The sequence below is a fragment of the Mixophyes fleayi genome, chromosome 12 (genome assembly GCF_038048845.1).
Source record: "Mixophyes fleayi isolate aMixFle1 chromosome 12, aMixFle1.hap1, whole genome shotgun sequence".
In the NCBI taxonomy this organism is placed as follows: domain Eukaryota; kingdom Metazoa; phylum Chordata; class Amphibia; order Anura; family Limnodynastidae; genus Mixophyes; species Mixophyes fleayi.
In genome coordinates this window covers 85,048,266-85,069,573 of record NC_134413.1, presented here as the reverse complement: position 1 = coordinate 85,069,573, position 21,308 = coordinate 85,048,266, and the positions used below count along the sequence as shown (strand labels likewise).

General features: G+C 45.0%; 1 protein-coding gene across 2 annotated transcripts in view; it reads left to right on the top strand.

Moving 5' to 3' along the window:
- Positions 1-21,308, top strand: part of ARHGAP30 (Rho GTPase activating protein 30) — a 54,685-nt gene that overhangs the window by 16,329 nt on the left and 17,048 nt on the right. For both annotated transcript variants that reach the window (XM_075193189.1, XM_075193188.1), the window contains exons 2-9: positions 14,469-14,571; positions 14,687-14,831; positions 15,457-15,539; positions 16,142-16,249; positions 16,937-17,064; positions 20,236-20,401; positions 20,762-20,862; positions 21,185-21,262. In XM_075193189.1, coding sequence (XP_075049290.1) covers positions 14,469-14,571; positions 14,687-14,831; positions 15,457-15,539; positions 16,142-16,249; positions 16,937-17,064; positions 20,236-20,401; positions 20,762-20,862; positions 21,185-21,262 — 912 coding nt within the window. The remainder of the gene's footprint in view (positions 1-14,468; positions 14,572-14,686; positions 14,832-15,456; positions 15,540-16,141; positions 16,250-16,936; positions 17,065-20,235; positions 20,402-20,761; positions 20,863-21,184; positions 21,263-21,308) is intronic.

Below are 21,308 nucleotides of genomic sequence, written 5' to 3'. Positions count from 1 at the left end.
GCATAAAAACAATACTATACAAACATCAGTCTATCGTAAACCTACAGGGTTTTAGAACATTCTCCATCCAGCCAGAAAATGAAAAGAGTTTGGATCAAGTGGAATGAAGTAGGATAAAATATTTATATTTAATAGATGACTATAAAAAGAATGGAAGAGAATATAAATGGAATAAAGAGGATATATTAAGAAGTAGGAGTAGTGAGAGGGGATGGATTGCTGATATGGGTCAGGACATAGGTATAGGATGGATATAAGTACTTAATGACTACACTCTGGATGGACAGACGATAAGGGATAGAGGGTGCTTACATTTCTGAGTATGGAGCATGTTATAAATAGGGCGCTATATAAATAAATGATGATGATGATGATGATGTTATGATAGGTGCCAGGTACAGACCGGTAAAACGCGTTGGAACAAGCTGAGACACTGGCTGATAATTTGTGATCGGCTTAGGCTGGGCTAACGTTGGAGTAGACATAAGGAGAGACATAGAGCTGACAAGCACGGAGCATGAAAGGGGCCGCTGCCTTCAGAGCCATGGTGGGGACTAAGCAAAGTTACAATGCAGACATGACGGATACATCCAGGGGCAGAAGACGAGCCATTAGGAGACAAGGGAGGCAGACAGGAGGTAAGTGGGATGTAGATAAGTGGTGGATGAGGTGAGATATTAGATAACTTGTCCTTTATCTTCCCCCCCCCCTTCCCGTGTAGTAGACGATGTTGGAGGAAGGGTCATTAACTCATATCTAGAGGAACTGCACCACAATTAAGATTTAATGGCTCATAAGATCTTCATGGACCAGTGAGCTTTACTTTTCCACTCTTCAGAGACCCCCAAAAGATCTCATAAATGGTCAATAGTCTGCTGAATACAACTAGAATACCTGCAGTATCATACTGTCTGTGATGGGGGCGCACATAATACTAAGTAATATCATATATAATGACATGCAGACGTCAGATGGAGATGGCTGCACTGAGATCAGGTCTGTGCCTCCCACATAATCATCTTCTCACAAATCTAAAAGGAATCGCAGGTGCAGCAATAGCGCCGAAGAGGAATAAGGGAGGATGGTCGCTAGGCGGCCCGGTGCAAGTGACATGCAGACAGGGGGTGCAGACAGCACAGCCCGTAATATTCTGTTACACCGGAGCAGTGCAGGCAGCCACTCAGGGAAAGGAGGGGGCAGGGGCGAGACAGGAGGCAGGACATGGTGAAAGTAGTTAAAGGAGAGGGGGAAGGAAGCTTATTATACATAGTTTTTCAGTCTCCCACCCACCCATCCCCTACAGTACATGCAGGAATTTCTTTAAAAAATAAATAAAAACAAGATGTAAAATATATACTATATATCAAGCACTTTATATATGTAATCTTGGTACATGCTTGACATGTAATGTTGTTGTCATTGTATGCTTTGTGAATATAATTTATTGCTCAAATTGCTTTGTCACAGTTGGAAGGGCGGGAAAGTAGCAAGCAAGTCATAGGAAGTGGGGAGCCAGCAGGGCCGGGCAGTATCACCCAGGGAAGACGGACGCACGCCTGGTTCCAGCTTCAACGGTTGGGCCAATACTAGCGGCGTGCCAGGTTTATTGGAGGGTGATTTATGCCAAGGGGGCTGGTCTCCGGAGGGCATTGTTGCGGTGCCTACATGAAAGTAGGCAGAACACGCCCTATTTGTCCAAATGGAACTGGAAAAGGTGGTAATATTTTTCTAGAGAACACCAGGCAGTATCGACCTGGGTAGACGGCCGTATGCCTGGTTCCAGCTTCAACGGTTGGGCCAATACCAGCGGCAGGCCAGGTTTCAGCAATTGGAGGGTAATTAATGCCAAGGGGCGGGTCTCAAGAGGACATTGTTGCGGTGCCTATATGGTAGTAGGCAGAACACGCTCTATTTTTCCAGATGGAACTGGAAAAGGTGATATATTTTATTAGCCTTGCACGCCGCTTGTCTGCCAAGTTTGGAAGTGTTTAATAAAGCTGTGACCAAAATAATTTTGCCAAATACTTGTCTCAGAGCCTTTCCTTATTAGCTGACTGCGTGGGACGCCGGTTAGTCGACCTATATCCCTTAAACAATTACCACTTTGTGAAGTCTGTGGAAATTATATGTTAGTGCGAAGGAGTCATCACAACAAGAACAGGATTAGATGTACTGACTCCCATCTCCCATCAGCTGCTGGTCCCTAAGTGTCATTGCTGCAGGCCTTCTCTGGTCACCTCCGCTGGTGACAGCCACTGAACACCACATGGCAGCAAGAATGACAGTAAAGAGAGACATTGGCTCACGGCTACTCCAAGCCGGCGGTAACTACATTAGTGCATCAACCAGAGGAGGGCGGAGGGTCAGATACAGGACATGTATGTAGCCAGCAGCTGTCCAACGCTCCCAACATTAGAAGGAATAACTGATTCCAGCCAGACTGAGAGTGATACATATCCAGCAACTTGATTTGTAAATGATTCTGCAACAAATGAGAATTACATGATTACAACGGTTGAAATTACTCAATATTAGATGTCTCATCTCAAAATAGAAGAGGAAATGAAGCAACAAGTGACAGCTGGAAAAGAGATCACAGAAGATATTACCAGGGGATTGGCTGCTTTGATGACTAAACTAACAGCAGATAAAAGAAATATAAGAGCCTACAAAATAATTCCACGTACAACTGGGAAACAGAAAATCAACCAAAATATTATTGTTGATGAAATAATACCAAGAAATGGGAAAAAGATGGAACCATTGATTTTAAACAGGTCTGTATTACATGTGTCCTGACAGTGAGGGGTCACCCCGGGACTGTCTGTATTACATGTGTCCTGAGAGTGAGGGGACACCGGGACTGTCTGTATTACATGTGTCCTGAGAGTGAGGGAACACCAGGACTGTCTGTATTACATGTGTCCTGGGAGTGAGGGGACACCGGGACTGTCTGTATTACATGTGTCCTGAGAGTGAGGGGACACCGGGACTGTCTGTATTACATGTGTCCTGAGAGTGAGGGGTCACCCCGGGACTGTCTGTATTACATGTGTCCTGAGAGTGAGGGGACACCGGGACTGTCTGTATTACATGTGTCCTGAGAGTGAGGGAACCCCAGGACTGTCTGTATTACATGTGTCCTGAGAGTGAGGGAACACCAGGACTGTCTGTATTACATGTGTCCTGGGAGTGAGGGGACACCGGGACTGTCTGTATTACATGTGTCCTGAGAGTGAGAGGACATCGGGCTGTCTGTATTACATGTGTCCTGAGAGTGAGGGGTCACCCCGGGACTGTCTGTATTACATGTGTCCTGACAGTGAGGGGTCACCCCGGGACTGTCTGTATTACATGTGTCCTGAGAGTGAGGGGACACTGGGACTGTCTGTATTACATGTGTCCTGAGAGTGAGGGAACCCCAGGACTGTCTGTATTACATGTGTCCTGAAAGTGAGGGGACACCGGGACTGTCTGTATTACATGTGTCCTGAGAGTGAGGGAACACCAGGACTGTCTGTATTACATGTGTCCTGGGAGTGAGGGGACACCGGGACTGTCTGTATTACATGTGTCCTGAGGGTGAGGGGACAGCGGGACTGTCTGTATTACATGTGTCCTGAGAGTGAGGGAACCCCAGGACTGTCTGTATTACATGTGTCCTGAGAGTGAGGGGACACCGGGACTGTCTGTATTACATGTGTCCTGAGAGTGAGGGAACACCAGGACTGTCTGTATTACATGTGTCCTGTGAGTGAGGGGACACCGGGACTGTCTGTATTACATGTGTCCTGACAGTGAGGGGTCACCCCGGGACTGTCTGTATTACATGTGTCCTGAGAGTGAGGGGACACTGGGACTGTCTGTATTACATGTGTCCTGAGAGTGAGGGAACACCAGGACTGTCTGTATTACATGTGTCCTGGGAGTGAGGGGACACCGGGACTGTCTGTATTACATGTGTCCTGAGGGTGAGGGGACAGCGGGACTGTCTGTATTACATGTGTCCTGAGAGTGAGGGAACCCCAGGACTGTCTGTATTACATGTGTCCTGAGAGTGAGGGGACACTGGGACTGTCTGTATTACATGTGTCCTGAGAGTGAGGGAACCCCAGGACTGTCTGTATTACATGTGTCCTGAGAGTGAGGGGACACCGGGACTGTCTGTATTACATGTGTCCTGAGAGTGAGGGAACACCAGGACTGTCTGTATTACATGTGTCCTGGGAGTGAGGGGACACCGGGACTGTCTGTATTACATGTGTCCTGAGGGTGAGGGGACAGCGGGACTGTCTGTATTACATGTGTCCTGAGAGTGAGGGAACCCCAGGACTGTCTGTATTACATGTGTCCTGAGAGTGAGGGGACACCGGGACTGTCTGTATTACATGTGTCCTGAGAGTGAGGGAACACCAGGACTGTCTGTATTACATGTGTCCTGAGAGTGAGAGGACATCGGGCTGTCTGTATTACATGTGTCCTGAGAGTGAGAGGACACCGGGACTGTCTATATTACATGTATCCTGAGAGTGAGGGGACACCGGGACTGTCTGTATTACATGTGTCCTGAGAGTGAGGGTTCACCGGCACTGTCTGTATTACATGTGTCCTGAGAGTGAGGGGACACCGGGACTGTCTGTATTATATGTGTCCTGAGCGTGAGGGGACACCAGGACTGTCTGTATTACATGTATCCTGACAGTGAGGGGACAACGGGACTGTCTGTATTACATGTGTCCTGAGAGTGAGGGAACCCCAGGACTGTCTGTATTACATGTGTCCTGAGAGTGAGGGGACACCGGGACTGTCTGTATTACATGTGTCCTGAGAGTGAGGGAACACCAGGACTGTCTGTATTACATGTGTCCTGGGAGTGAGGGGACACCGGGACTGTCTGTATTACATGTGTCCTGAGAGTGAGAGGACATCGGGCTGTCTGTATTACATGTGTCCTGAGAGTGAGAGGACACCGGGACTGTCTATATTACATGTATCCTGAGAGTGAGGGGACACCGGGACTGTCTGTATTACATGTGTCCTGAGAGTGAGGGTTCACCGGCACTGTCTGTATTACATGTGTCCTGAGAGTGAGGGGACACCGGGACTGTCTGTATTATATGTGTCCTGAGCGTGAGGGGACACCAGGACTGTCTGTATTACATGTATCCTGACAGTGAGGGGACAACGGGACTGTCTGTATTACATGTGTCCTGAGAGTGAGGGGACAACGGGACTGTCTGTATTACATGTATCCTGACAGTGAGGGGACATCGGGACTGTCTGTATTACATGTGTCCTGAGAGTGAGAGGACACCGGGACTGTATTACATGTATCCTGAGAGTGAGAGGACATCGGGACTGTCTGTATTACATGTGTCCTGAGAGTGAGGGTTCACCGGCACTGTCTGTATTACATGTGTCCTGAGAGTGAGGGTTCACCGGCACTGTCTGTATTACATGTGTCCTGAGAGTGAGGGGACCCCCAGGACTGTCTGTATTACATGTGTCCTGAGAGTGAGGGAACCCCAGGACTGTCTGTATTACATGTGTCCTGAGAGTGGGGGGACATCGGAACTGTCTGTATTACACGTGTCCTGAGAGTGAGGGGACACCGGGACTGTCTGTATTACATGTGTCCTGAGAGTGAGAGGACACAGGGACTGTCTGTATTACATGTGTCCTGAGAGTGGGGGGACATCGGAACTGTCTGTATTACACATGTCCTGAAAGTGAGGGAACACCGGGACTGTCTGTTCTACATGTGTCCTGAGAGTGAGGGAACATCTGGACTGTCTATATTACATGTGTCCTGAGAGTGAGGGGACACTGGGACTGTCTGTATTACATGTGTCCTGAGAGTGAGGGGACACCGGCACTGTCTGAATTACATGTGTCCTGAGAGTGAGGGGACACTGGGACTGTCTGTATTACATGTGTCCTGAGAGTGAGGGGACACAGGACTGTCTGTATTACATGTGTCCTGAGAGTGAGAGGACACCGGCACTGTCTGAATTACATGTGTCCTGAGAGTGAGGGGACACCGGGACTGTCTGTATTACATGTGTCCTGACAGTGAGGGGACACCGGGACTGTCTGTATTACATGTGTCCTAAGAGTGAGAGGACACCAGGACTGTCTGTATTACATGTGTCCTGAGAGTGAGGGGACACCGGGAATGTCTGTATTACATGTGTCCTAAGAGTGTGAGGACAGCGGGACTGTCTGTATTACATGTGTCCTGAGAGTGAGGGGACTTCAGGGACTGTCTGTATTACATGTGACCTGAGAGTGAGAGGACAGCGGGACTGTCTGTATTACATGTGTCCTGAGAGTGAGGGGACACCGGGACTGTCTGTATTACATGTGTCCTGAGAGTGAGGTGACACCGGGACTGTCTGTATTACATGTGTCCTGAGAGTGAGAGGACACAGGGACTGTCTGTATTACATGTGTCCTGAGAGTGAGGTGACACCAGGACTGACTGTATTACATGTGTCCTGAGAGTGAGGGGACACCAGGACTGTCTGTATTACATGTGTCCTGAGAGTGAGGGGACACCGGGACTGTCTGTATTACACGTGTCCTGAGAGTGAGGGGACACCGGGACTGTCTGTATTACACGTGTCCTGAGAGTGAGGTGACACTGGGACTGTCTGTATTACATGTGTCCTGAGAGTGAGGGGACACCGGGACTGTTTGTATTACATGTGTCCTGAGAGTGAGGGGACATCGGGACTGTCTGTATTACATGTGTCCTGAGAGTGAGGGGACACCGGGACTGTCTGTATTACATGTGTCCTGAGAGTGAGAAGACACCAGGACTGTCTGTATTACATGTGTCCTGAGAGTGATGGGACATCAGGACTGTCTGTCTTACATGTGTCCTGAGAGTGAGAGGACACCAGGACTGTCTGTATTACATGTGTCCTGAGAGTGGGGGACACCGGGACTGCCTGTATTACATGTGTCCTGAGAGTGAGGGATACCGGGACTGTCTGTATTACATGTGTCCTGAGAGTGGGGGACACCAGGACTGTCTGTATTACATTTGTCCTGAGAGTGGGGGACACCAGGACTGTCTGTATTACATGTGTCCTGAGAGTGAGGGAACACCGGGACTGTCTGTAGTACATGTGTCCTGAGAGTGAGGGATACCAGGACTGTCTGTATTACATGTGTCCTGAGAGTGGGGGACACCAGGACTGTCTGTATTACATGTGTCCTGAGAGTGAGGGGACACCGGGACTGTCTGTATTACATGTGTCCTGAGAGTGAGGGAACACCAGGACTGTCTGTATTACATGTGTCCTGAGAGTGGGGGGACATCGGAACTGTCTGTATTACACATGTCCTGAAAGTGAGGGAACACCGGGACTGTCTGTTCTACATGTGTCCTGAGAGTGAGGGAACATCTGGACTGTCTATATTACATGTGTCCTGAGAGTGAGGGGACACTGGGACTGTCTGTATTACATGTGTCCTGAGAGTGAGGGGACACCGGCACTGTCTGAATTACATGTGTCCTGAGAGTGAGGGGACACTGGGACTGTCTGTATTACATGTGTCCTGAGAGTGAGGGGACACAGGACTGTCTGTATTACATGTGTCCTGAGAGTGAGAGGACACCGGCACTGTCTGAATTACATGTGTCCTGAGAGTGAGGGGACACCGGGACTGTCTGTATTACATGTGTCCTGACAGTGAGGGGACACCGGGACTGTCTGTATTACATGTGCCCTAAGAGTGAGAGGACACCAGGACTGTCTGTATTACATGTGTCCTGAGAGTGAGGGGACACCGGGAATGTCTGTATTACATGTGTCCTAAGAGTGTGAGGACAGCGGGACTGTCTGTATTACATGTGTCCTGAGAGTGAGGGGACTTCAGGGACTGTCTGTATTACATGTGACCTGAGAGTGAGAGGACAGCGGGACTGTCTGTATTACATGTGTCCTGAGAGTGAGAGGACAGCGGGACTGTCTGTATTACATGTGTCCTGAGAGTGAGGGGACACCGGGACTGTCTGTATTACATGTGTCCTGAGAGTGAGGGGACACCGGGACTGTCTGTATTACATGTGTCCTGAGAGTGAGGGGACACCGGGACTGTCTGTATTACATGTGTCCTGAGAGTGAGGGGACACCGGGACTGTCTGTATTACATGTGTCCTGAGAGTGAGGTGACACCGGGACTGTCTGTATTACATGTGTCCTGAGAGTGAGAGGACACAGGGACTGTCTGTATTACATGTGTCCTGAGAGTGAGGTGACACCAGGACTGTCTGTATTACATGTGTCCTGAGAGTGAGGGGACACCAGGACTGTCTGTATTACATGTGTCCTGAGAGTGAGGGGACACCGGGACTGTCTGTATTACACGTGTCCTGAGAGTGAGGGGACACCGGGACTGTCTGTATTACACGTGTCCTGAGAGTGAGGTGACACTGGGACTGTCTGTATTACATGTGTCCTGAGAGTGAGGGGACACCGGGACTGTCTGTATTACATGTGTCCTGAGAGTGAGGGGACATCGGGACTGTCTGTATTACATGTGTCCTGAGAGTGAGGGGACACCGGGACTGTCTGTATTACATGTGTCCTGAGAGTGAGAAGACACCAGGACTGTCTGTATTACATGTGTCCTGAGAGTGATGGGACATCAGGACTGTCTGTCTTACATGTGTCCTGAGAGTGAGAGGACACCAGGACTGTCTGTATTACATGTGTCCTGAGAGTGGGGGACACCGGGACTGCCTGTATTACATGTGTCCTGAGAGTGAGGGATACCGGGACTGTCTGTATTACATGTGTCCTGAGAGTGGGGGACACCAGGACTGTCTGTATTACATTTGTCCTGAGAGTGGGGGACACCAGGACTGTCTGTATTACATGTGTCCTGAGAGTGAGGGAACACCGGGACTGTCTGTAGTACATGTGTCCTGAGAGTGAGGGATACCAGGACTGTCTGTATTACATGTGTCCTGAGAGTGGGGGACACCAGGACTGTCTGTATTACATGTGTCCTGAGAGTGAGGGGACACCGGGACTGTCTGTATTACATGTGTCCTGAGAGTGAGGGAACACCAGGACTGTCTGTATTACATGTGTCCTGAGAGTGGGGGACACCAGGACTGTCTGTATTACATGTGTCCTGAGAGTGGGGGACACCAGGACTGTTTGTATTACATGTGTCCTGAGAGTGGGGGACACCAGGACTGTCTGTATTACATGCAACACTTGTGTTTGTGCTTAATTTTTTTATTAGATTAATTGAAGTGCATTTGGAATGTGCTTCTCCTCCAAGTGCAACAAGACCCAAAGACTTGCCGCTCTGAGCTGGTCAATGTCACTGTTATCACTAATACAAAGGAAATACCAGCACCGCAACAAGAAGACGGTCATTCACCGACAGATACAATGTATCACATTGTATGTCCTTCTCATCAGATCCACCTACATGGTGCTAAGTGGTCCAGTAGAGATGTTTGAGAAATTAGAGACCTAGGTGAACTGTTTTTTAACAAAATTATAAGAAGCTACTGAACTAGATTTAATAAAAGAGAAAAAAAGAGCTTTGAAATCTTTAAAAATTAAAAAATAATATAACAAAAAAAAAGATAAGGGAGGTGGAAGAAAGAGGAGACACTGTACTTTATGTTTGGGAAACCTAATTCCACCTTCCTCTATCAGAGGAATATTTGGGATGAGATGTTTTGCTCTGAGAATTCTTATCCCTCATCCATCACTTATCAGACAGGGAGATAGAGGTCCACTCACAACGCACCAAGCGGTTTGTTCCATTGTAGCCTGTTGTCATGAGTAGGACCATCAGTTCCTTGTGGCTCTGTCCTTCCTACATGTGGCACAGCCCATAATCAGTATGTATGCAATTTGGTACTAAGGATTTTAGCCTTTTGATGAGGACCTTTGTATCCATAGTTAGTAATGACACGGGTCCTTCCCCTCCTTGTGGATGACCGTTTCGCTAATGATATTTCTTTGGGCAAGACGTGCCATAAACTTTTGTATCTTTTAAAGGTTGACCAATTAGAAACCTCCAGTCCAGAGTTGCATATCTGCCAATCACATACCCGGAATCTTGATATTAACTGTTAACTGTTTTTCCCATTAGAAGATTGGAAGTAAATAATAATAATATTAATGTACATAGTGAGACACTATCATAACATAACATGATTATCCAGTACACAGATTCAGATATAGAGGATGTGTTATCCATAAGTACGCTGGGAATTTAGTCCTATGTGACGTCATAGACGGATGAGCCCATACTATGTGACGTCATAGACGGATGAGCCCATACCATGTGACGTCATAGACGGATGAGCCCATACTATGTGACGTCATAGACGGATGAGCCCATACTATGTGACGTCATAGACGGATGAGCCCATACTATGTGACGTCATAGACGGATGAGCCCATACTATGTGACGTCATAGACGGATGAGCCCATACTATGTGACGTCATAGACGGATGAGCCCATACTATGTGACGTCATAGCCGGATGAGCCCATACTATGTGACGTCATAGACTGATGAGCCCATACTATGTGACGTCATAGACGGATGAGCCCATACTATGTGACGTCATAGACGGATGAGCCCATACTATGTGACGTCATAGACGGATGAGCCCATACTATGAACAAGATATTGTATCTGCCGTGAGGATCACAGAAATCTCCGTTATGTGTGATAAATAATTGATGATGTGACTATTTATACAACATAATCACCAGTAATGCATAATGCATGGGGCAATATAGTGACAAGTACTCTGTTAGATTATTTCACAGGTATATAACAGTTTAGAGCCATTAAAACCACAACACTTCAATCAACTAAAGACTTTGCAATATGAAAAGAAAAAATCAGCTTTCTATGTAAATACTAGATAGGGATTGTGACTGGATCACTTATAAATAACTTGTGGTATAAACTTATTTAAAGAAAATAGCGCAGGGCGCTTATTATATAATTGCAAATGTATTTATTTTTGATATTCTGTGTATGTTGGTAAAGAAGATATCTTTATTTCTGAGACCAGGGAAAGAAATTTGTTTGTTTTAACTTTGCTAGAGGAAATGCATTATATATCTGATACAATAAGCCTTTGTTGAGGAAGTCTTTTGTGTATCTTGGAGTAGGGAAATGACTTGTTTGGGGTTTTGTGACATTCTTTGGGAACGTGTATTCTGCAGCTATCTGAAAAAAGGACCCATGTTAATCTCATGTTAAATAGACCTTTTGGTGTGTGAGGGTCCAGCAACTGAAGGCACAGGAAGGTTTAATTAAGACTTGCTACTAGATTTCCTGCATCTAAAACAAGATGCAGGAAGTCACAGCAAGTTTTAGGATAACACAGATAAGTGTAAATATTGTTAGCTGTGCATTGCATGTAAATCCATGTTTGGGTAAACGAATTGCATCCTGATTCTTAAAAGAGCTCAGACCTCAGGCGGCTGGCTTACCCTGCGAGGCTGTGTTCAAATCTGTGTAAAAAGCAATGTCTTGTATTGAAAATTGTTCTTCTTATTTCATCTGACCTGCTCCCCGGAACCTTCAACCAGTGTAAGCAAATAAACATCACTTGCTTCAAAGACCTGTTTGGAAACTTCTCTATCACTGTGACCTACAGATTAGACCCTAAATCTAGTCTGTTCCCGGCTGTTTCTGAGGTTTGGACCCAGCATCCAGTACCACCGCTCTGCCCACTACCCAGCAGCTTTGGTCAGTGTGATAGGCCAGCGGGGATCTATCCACAGCAACCCTGATCTATAGGACAAGGTCAGATGTACCAGCCCAGGTGCACCAGTAACTGGATGCGGGTAAGGAGTCCAGTGGTGGCAGCATTTGTAAGCCCCTTCTACTGCGGTTAGAGGGCGCATTTGGGATAACGAAAGGGAACGGTGCCAACGTAAGCCCAGCCGGTTCCCAGGAGCAATAGACAGGGCGGCATCGGCGGTCCATCCTGTCACAGGGATTTACTCAAAGAATGTTATTGCATTGTTTATTTTGAGTTGTAACCCTATAAAATAGTTGCATTAGGAATAACTTGATTTTAGACATAAATATTTCCTCTTATAATTGAGATGGACCATTCCGGAGGGGTAGTAAGCTCCGGAACCAGGCAATCAGGAGCGGTCTCTTACACCTCTCTCCAATCACAGCTGCAGGTTAGGTGTCTGCAAACATTAGATGCAGTTTGACTTTCACCCTCTAAACCACAGGATGAAAAATTCATCAGTTTGGACCTGAAAGCTGCATCAGATGTGTGACTCTGCACTATAAAACAGCCCAAAGTAAATTGTTTCCTTTAATCGCCGTTTTCTTGTTTCTTACTTGTGGAGTCAGAGGCTCACTGACTCCACAATTACGTAGGTGGCCGTACGTTACCAATATCTGCAACAGCCATAACCATATACTTCCACATGGCAAGTATTTGGATCAGCAAATAACCTACACTGGGCTCACGTTTCCTGTTCACATATAAATTGTTTCTAGATAAAAGCAATCAAAGCATGTCCATGCTGTCACTCTATCCACAAGGGATAAAAGACAAATTGTCTTTATCAATGTGCTATTAAAAGATCAGTGTTAGTAGTGGTGGGATTACTGGTGGTGGAACATGTGATGAGTGTTAGTAGAGGTGGGGTTACTGGTAATGGATCATGTGATAAGTGTTAGTTGTGGTGGTATTACTGGTGGTAGAACATGTGATAAGTGTTAGTAGAGGTGGTATTACTGGTGGTGGATCATGTGATAAGTGTTAGTAGTGGTGGGATTACTGGTGGTGGAACATGTGATAAGTGTTAGTAGAGGTGGGATTACTGGTGGTGGAACATGTGATAAGTGTTAGTAGTGGTGGGATTACTGGTAATGGATCATGTGATAAGTGTTAGTAGAGGTGGGATTACTGGTGGTGGAACATGTGATAAGTGTTAGTAGTGGTGGGATTACTGGTGGTGGAACATGTGATAAGTGTTAGTAGAGGTGGGATTACTGGTAATGGATCATGTGATAAGTGTTAGTAGAGGTGATACTGCTGGTGGTGGATCATGTGACAAGTGTTAGTAGAGGTGGGATTGCTGGTGGTGGAACATGTGATAAGTGTTAGTAGTGGTGGGATTACTGGTGGTGGAACATGTGATAAGTGTTAGTAGTGGTGGGATTACTGGTGGTGGAACATGTGATAAGTGTTAGTAGTGGTGGGATTACTGGTGGTGGAACATGTGATAAGTGTTAGTAGAGGTGATATTGCTGGTGGTGGAACATGTGATAAGTGTTAGTAGAGGTGGGATTACTGGTGGTGGATCATGTGATAAGTGTTAGTAGAGGTGGGATTGCTGGTGGTGTAACATGTGATGAGTGTTGGTAGAGGTGGGATTACTGGTGGTGTAACATGTGATAAGTGTTAGTAGAGGTGATATTGCTGGTGGTGGATCATGTGATAAGTGTTAGTAGAGGTGATACTGCTGGTGGTGGATCATGTGATAAGTGTTAGTAGAGGTGATACTGCTGGTGGTGGAACATGTGATAAGTGTTAGTAGTGGTGGGATTACTGGTGGTGTAACATGTGATAAGTGTTAGTAGAGGTGATATTGCTGGTGGTGGATCATGTGATAAGTGTTAGTAGAGGTGATACTGCTGGTGGTGGATCATGTGATAAGTGTTAGTAGAGGTGGGATTACTGGTGGTGGATCATGTGATAAGTGTTAGTAGAGGTGGGATTGCTGGTGGTGTAACATGTGATGAGTGTTGGTAGTGGTGGGATTACTGGTGGTGGAACATGTGATAAGTGTTAGTAGAGGTGGGATTACTGGTGGTGGATCATGTGATAAGTGTTAGTAGAGGTGGGATTGCTGGTGGTGTAACATGTGATGAGTGTTGGTAGAGGTGGGATTACTGGTGGTGTAACATGTGATAAGTGTTAGTAGAGGTGATATTGCTGGTGGTGGATCATGTGATAAGTGTTAGTAGAGGTGATACTGCTGGTGGTGGATCATGTGATAAGTGTTAGTAGAGGTGATACTGCTGGTGGTGGAACATGTGATAAGTGTTAGTAGTGGTGGGATTACTGGTGGTGTAACATGTGATAAGTGTTAGTAGAGGTGATATTGCTGGTGGTGGATCATGTGATAAGTGTTAGTAGAGGTGATACTGCTGGTGGTGGATCATGTGATAAGTGTTAGTAGAGGTGGGATTACTGGTGGTGGATCATGTGATAAGTGTTAGTAGAGGTGGGATTGCTGGTGGTGTAACATGTGATGAGTGTTGGTAGTGGTGGGATTACTGGTGGTGGAACATGTGATGAGTGTTGGTAGAGGTGGGATTACTGGTGGTGGATCATGTGATAATTGTTAGTAGAGGTGGGATTGCTGGTGGTGGAAATATGATATATGTAAAAAATTACAATTTATTGTTAATTATAAAATGTTAATCAGTTCCTCAGGTTCTAAAAAGTTGCACAGAGTTTGTGGAAGAACATGGAATTGTGGATGGTATATACAGGCTCTGTGGCATTGCCTCCAATGTTCAGAAGTTAAGGTGAGTAGCTCTGAAACCAACCACGAAAGCACAGTGATAAGATTAGCAGTCAGTATTAATAGACAATAAATATGGAAATATGACTTTGTTGTATATTTGGGCAATTTTAATTCAGACAAGAGTTTGATATGGAGCGGCCCCCGGACTTGAACAAGAGCACTTACCTGCAAGATGTTCACTGTGTCAGCTCCCTCTGCAAAGCCTACTTCCGAGAACTACCAAACCCATTATTGACATACCAACTCTACGACAAGTTTGCTGTAAGTATCTTATTGTGCATGTCCACTCACCAATATGGATTCCATGTCAACCAACCATCCATATCATCCACCCCTACCAATACTTCCCACATGTTTTACCACCAGCCCCTACTAGCACTCATCCCATGTTTCACCATCAGTAATCCCACCCCTACTAACCCTCATCACATGTTGCGCCACCAGTAATCCCACCCGTACTAACACCCATCACATGTTCCACCATCAGTAGTCCCACCCATACTAACCCTCATCACATGTTCCAATAATCCCACTACTACTACCCATCACATGTTCCACCACCAGTATCCCACCCGTACTAACCACTCATCCCATGTTCCACCACCAGTAATCCCACCTCTACTAACCCTTATCCCATGTTCCCCCACAAGTTATCCCACCCGTACTAACCACTCATCACATGTTCCACTATCAGTAAACCAACTCCTACTAACACTCATCACATGTTCCATCACCAGTGATGCTACCTCTTCTAATACTCATCACATGTTCCAACACAACTAATCCCAATCCTACTAACACCCATCACATGTTCCAGCACCAGTAATAGAAAATCTGTCTGGATAAATGGTAATAAAACTTTTCTCGCTGCTTTCTGATAATGAAGGATGCTGTGGCGATCCAACTGGAAGAACAACGGCTGATAAAGATAAGAGAGGTGCTGAAGGAACTTCCTCTTCCACATTACAGGTACAGGTCCAGCCTCATGATGCATGACAGCTATTACTGCCCTGCTATATGCATTTAGATCTATAGTGGTGTATGGTGTCCACCATCTAATGTTATACTCTGATTTGTAATTACAAGGTCGTATAGTCCGCTGCGCAGTACAAGTCAGCTTGTTGATGAAGTGTGTTTGTGGGAGACGGCAGGCGATGGGCGGATGGAGGGTGGTCATTGAGAAGTACCTGCACATCCTGCACCAGTGTTCTGGTTTCTGATGAAACGCTGCTCTAGGCAATATTACTATGATATAATTAGTGCTAATAACATTATATATTGTTAAAATCACATTGAAAAGAAACAGCAAATCATTATAGATAACAACTACAGCCACACTGTGTATTTATTCCAAAAATGAAACCTGAAAATCTGAGACTTGTGCAAAACGATATCCACACACATCTTATAACACTGTGCTCTCATTAATTATAATTATATTCCAAGGATAGTGTTGATAACTTTAAATTGAAGCAGGAATTCACCATATTGTAAGAGAGTAATGGTAAAATATTATATTGTCAGCTTGGGACAATGAACACCCTAGATATATTACTGCCTGTGTCTTCCAGGACTTTGGAGTACCTTATGAAACACTTAGTTTTCATGGCCTCATTCAGCTCCCAAACAAACATGCACGCAAGGAACCTGGCGATCGTTTGGGCACCGAACTTGCTCAGGTAAGCTGCAATGTTGTGTGTGCCAGTCCCAATATGTCCACAATTCATGACACATTGAGTCCTCCGCTCTCAGCCTTTACAATCACAGAACGTTATACATTTCATAGTCTTCTCCAAATATTTATTAGGAATAAATGTTTGTACAATCTGAGTAGACTTCTGGTAGACGTCTCATGGTGTCCTTCTATCCTATCCCTGGAAACAAGGTGTTTCATCACTAATAGCATTAGGATGGAATTGTACAGTGATAATTGCTGTAAATCTATTTTTCCCAAATGCTCTACAAGGAGATACAACTATTTCTGTTCTCAGTGATTGTATATGAACAAAACAAGTTCCCTGCTGATAATAATAACTACTACAATCAGCACAACACAAAGGTTTTTTCACCTTAACTTAATACATTTACATGTAGGTTGATTTACTAAAATAGTACAAAGTGCTAAAATACATTAACAATGACAACCAATCAGGCATCATCTCTGACTTACATTAGAGTAATCAAAGCTGGTTGCTGATTGGTTGAGTCCAAAAATAGTTATGCATTACAAGCTATTGATCCAATAATAATAAATGGAAATCACAGATACTAATAATAGACAATCTATTAACAGCTAAGATAGCAATCAGTCTGATATGTTAGCTAAATGATTCATCTAATGTCCTCCAATATTGCACAAATCTTAGGTCCAAAGATATTGAATCATCTGGGTTTAATGGAACGGCAGCGTTCATGGAAGTCAGGGTCCAGTCCATTGTAGTTGAATTCATCCTCACACACGTGGAGCAGTTGTTTGGTGTTGGGACCATTCCTGGTAGGTATTTGCTATGTTTAATTGGAAGGAATGTAATATGCGCTGTTAGTGGATTGTCAGCCAGATTCATGAACATAATGTAACAAGAAACGGAAAATTAAAGCCCTTGTACAAACACCATTCAGTCACTACTACAACAGCATTACAACCATACTGCCAAACCCCTCCAGTAACTCCTCCAAATCTCCTCCAGTAACTCCTTCTAATCCCCTCCAGTAACTCCTCCAAATCCCCTCCAGTAACTCCTCCAAATCCCCTCCAGTAGCTCCTCCAAATCCCCTCCAATAACTCCTTCCAATCCCCTCCAGTAACGCCTCCAAATCCAGTCCAGTATCTCCTCCAAATCCAGTCCAGTATCTCCTCCAAATCTCCTCCAGCAACTCCTCCAAATCCCCTCCAGTAATTCCTTCTAATGCTCTCCAGTAGCTCCTCCAAATCTCCTCCAATAACTCCTTTTAATCCCCTCCAGTAACTCCTCCACATCCAGTCCAGTAACTCCTCCAAATCCAGTCCAGTAACTCGTCCAAATCTCCTCCAGCGACTCCTCCGAATCCGCTCCAGCAACTCCTCCGAATCCGCTCCAGTAACTCCTCCGAATCCGCTCCAGTAACTCCTCCGAATCCAGTCCAGGAACTCCTCCAAATCCAGTCCAGAAACTCCTCCAAATCCAGTCCAGGAACTCCTCCAAATCCAGTCCAGTAATTCCTTCTAATGCCCTCCAGTAGCTCCTCCAAATCCAGTCCAGTAACTCCTCCAAATCCAGTCCAGTAACTCCTCCAAATCCAGTCGAGTAACTCCTCCAAATCCCCTCCAGTAACTCCTCCAAATCCAGTCCAGTAACTCCTCCAAATCACCTCCAGTAACTCCTCCAAATCCCCTCCAGTAGCTCCTCCAAATCCCCTCCAGTAACTCCTCCAAATCACCTCCAGTAACTCCTCCAAATCCCCTCCAGTAGCTCCTCCAAATCACCTCCAGTAACTCCTCCAAATCCCCTCCAGTAGCTCCTCCAAATCCCCTCCAGTAGCTCCTCCAAATCCCCTCCAGTAACTCCTCCAAATCCAGTCCAGTAACTCTTCAAAATCACCTACAGAAACAGTCTGGCTGTCACCTTACAAATCACTACAAAATTCTTGTAGTAATTCATCTAAATCCATTGCAAGGTTTTGAATAGCCATCAGCTCATTTCCTTCCCACTACCCTCTGACACCCTCTCTTCATTTGACCCCACAAATGAAGAGGAAATTTCTACGCTCTTCTTATCTTCCTACTCTACCTCCTGTCCTCTTGATCCTATTCCCTCGCAAATTGGTAGATCCCTGTCTTCTGTGCTCATTTCACCTCTAACTCAAATCTGTAATCTCTCACTCTCTACTGGCATCTTTCCATCACTATACAAGCATGCAGTGATTACTCCTATTCTAAAAAAACAAAACTCCGACCCAAACTCTCTCTCAAATTACCGTCCCATCTCTCAGCTCCCTTGCCCCTCCAAGCTTCTAGAGAGACTTGCCTACACTCGCCTCACACGCTTTCTTTCCGCAAACAACCTGTTGGATCCTCTTCAGTCAGGCTTTCGTTCTCAACACTCCACAGAGACTGCGCTGACCAAGGTTGTTAATGATCTGATCACTGCTAAGACTGAACGCCATTACTCTCTCCTAATTCTCCTTGATCTCTCGGCTGCATTTGACACAGTTGACCACTCTCTTCTCATACAAACGCTGCAATCCCTAGGTCTTCAAGACACAGTTCTATCCTGGTTCTCATCTTACCTCTCTAATCGCTCTTTCACTGTTAATTTCTCTGGAGCCACATCTGCTCCGCTTCCCCTATCAGTTGGAGTACCACAAGGCTCGGTGCTAGGTCCTCTGCTGTTCTCTATCTATACCGCTTCTCTTGGAAATCTAATAAGTTCCTTTGGCTTTCAGTATCATCTCTATGCGGATGATACCCAAATCTATCTATCCTCTCCTGATATCTCGACATCTGTGTTGTCCCGTGTAACTGACTGTCTTTCTGCCATTTCATCTTGGATGTCCTCTCGTCAACTCAAACTTAATCTTTCTAAAACAGAGTTAATAATATTCCCACCCGCCAACAAGAGCATACCTGACATTTCTATCTCTGTTGATAACATGACCATAAATCCCACCCCACAAGCTCGCTGCCTAGGTGTAATCCTTGATTCACGCCTATCCTTTGTTCCCCACATTGACTCTATATCTAAATCATGTTACATACATCTAAAGAACATTTCCAGAATCTGCACATATCTCACACAAGACACTGCTAAAACCTTAATTCATGCACTAATCATCTCCCGCATTGACTATTGCAATTCCCTCCTTACTGGTCTTCCCAAAAACAGACTCAAACCCCTAAAATCTATTTTGCATGCTTCGGCAAGACTGATTTTCCTTGCAAATAGCTATTCCTCTGTTGAATCACTCTGTATGTCTCTACACTGGCTGCCTGTCTTCTACCGAATCCAATATAAAATACTTTTACTAACCTACAAGGCCATCAACAAAGCTGCACCAACATACATCTCCTCTCTTGTCTCAAAATATCTCCCAACTCGGCAACTCCGTTCTGCAAAAGATCTGCGTCTCTCATCCACCCTCATTACATCCTCCCATTCCCGGTTACAGGACTTTTTTCGGGCTGCACCCACTCTATGGAACTCTCTCCCTCGCACAATAAGACTCTCCTCTGTTCTACAAACTTTCAAGCGTTCTCTGAAAACCTACCTATTCAGACAAGCGTATAATATTCCTCAACCACCATCTTACCTCACTACCTTTAGCCTGTTACACAATTTCACACAAGACAACTACCCCCGGACCAACATTATTGTGTGACAGGATCATTTAGCTTATGAGTCACCCTACCTTTGCAGTCTGGCTGGGCCAAGATGCAAAATGTATACTTAACCTCATGTGTCAATCTCCCATTGTCCCATAGATTGTAAGCTTGCGAGCAGGGCCTTCTCACCTCTTTGTCTGTTTTACCCAGTTTGTTTATTAGTTTATTACGTTTGTCCCCAATTGTAAAGCGCTACGGAATATGTTGGCGCTATATAAATAAATGATGATGATGATGATGAATATATTATTATATATATTAGTTGTGAAGTATTTTAGCTAAATTGCTGTTTGTATTTGGGAACAGGAAAAGAGAATGACAGTGGTCCATCTGCCACAATGAACTGGCCATCTTGCGTTCCTGAGGAATATTACCGCTCGTTATCCTACAATCTACCTAACATACTTAACCACGGTGATGGTCCTCCACAGATACGTCCTTACCACACAATAATAGAGTTTTCTGATAACAAGTAAGCATGATGACTTTGTTTTAATAACTTTTTTCACATGCTCATATATTTACTCCTCTTATAAAACTATCACATATGTTCCACTAGATGACTATCCCATCCGTTAACCCTGACATAATCTCAATGCTACCTTCCAGGCATTACATATACCTCTATGTCATGTATGCATCCATTGTGTCATAAGCCCACCAAGATGCTACATTCCTGACCACCACACGGACCTCCTGCTTCCATACATGCAAGCTTGCATTTGCCACTACAGGGCTTTGAGATTTTCTAAATGTAACCCACAAACTAACTATAGTATAACCACAAGATGGGAACAAACAATATCACAAATAACTATTAAATTGTTCACAGGCGTAAAGGGTCTATAAAAGCCAAGAAGTGGAAATCGATCTTCAACCTTGGACGATCCAGCCATGATTCCAAGCGCAAGTCACACAAACAAGATGACAAAGGTTTGGGTTAGGGACCCACAAAAAATATGATAAAGGCTGGCATGGAATTCACCTATGCCAGAGCGCCAACCGTAAAGAACCTGGGAGAATTTCAAATCTTTCTAAGGATTGTCAATGGGAGCAAAGAAGCAGTTATAGCACTGGTGGGGGTGTACTCTCAATGCGAGGAACCCCCTAATTTTGCTAGTTAGGGGAACTGGCTATGTTATTTAAATAAACATTTAGATTGAAGCAGCTTCTAAGTTCGTTATATAAACTTTAATAAACACTAGGAAGAATCCATATTTGTTTCTAATCAATAACTTTTCTTCTTTCCTTATAGATGGAAAGTCAGATAATATGAACCTTCGCCCGGCTAAAAGCATGGACTCCCTCAGTTCAGTTCCTTATACACCAGATGGTAAGAATATCATTTTATTATGAGATTTGTATTGTAGGGATAATAT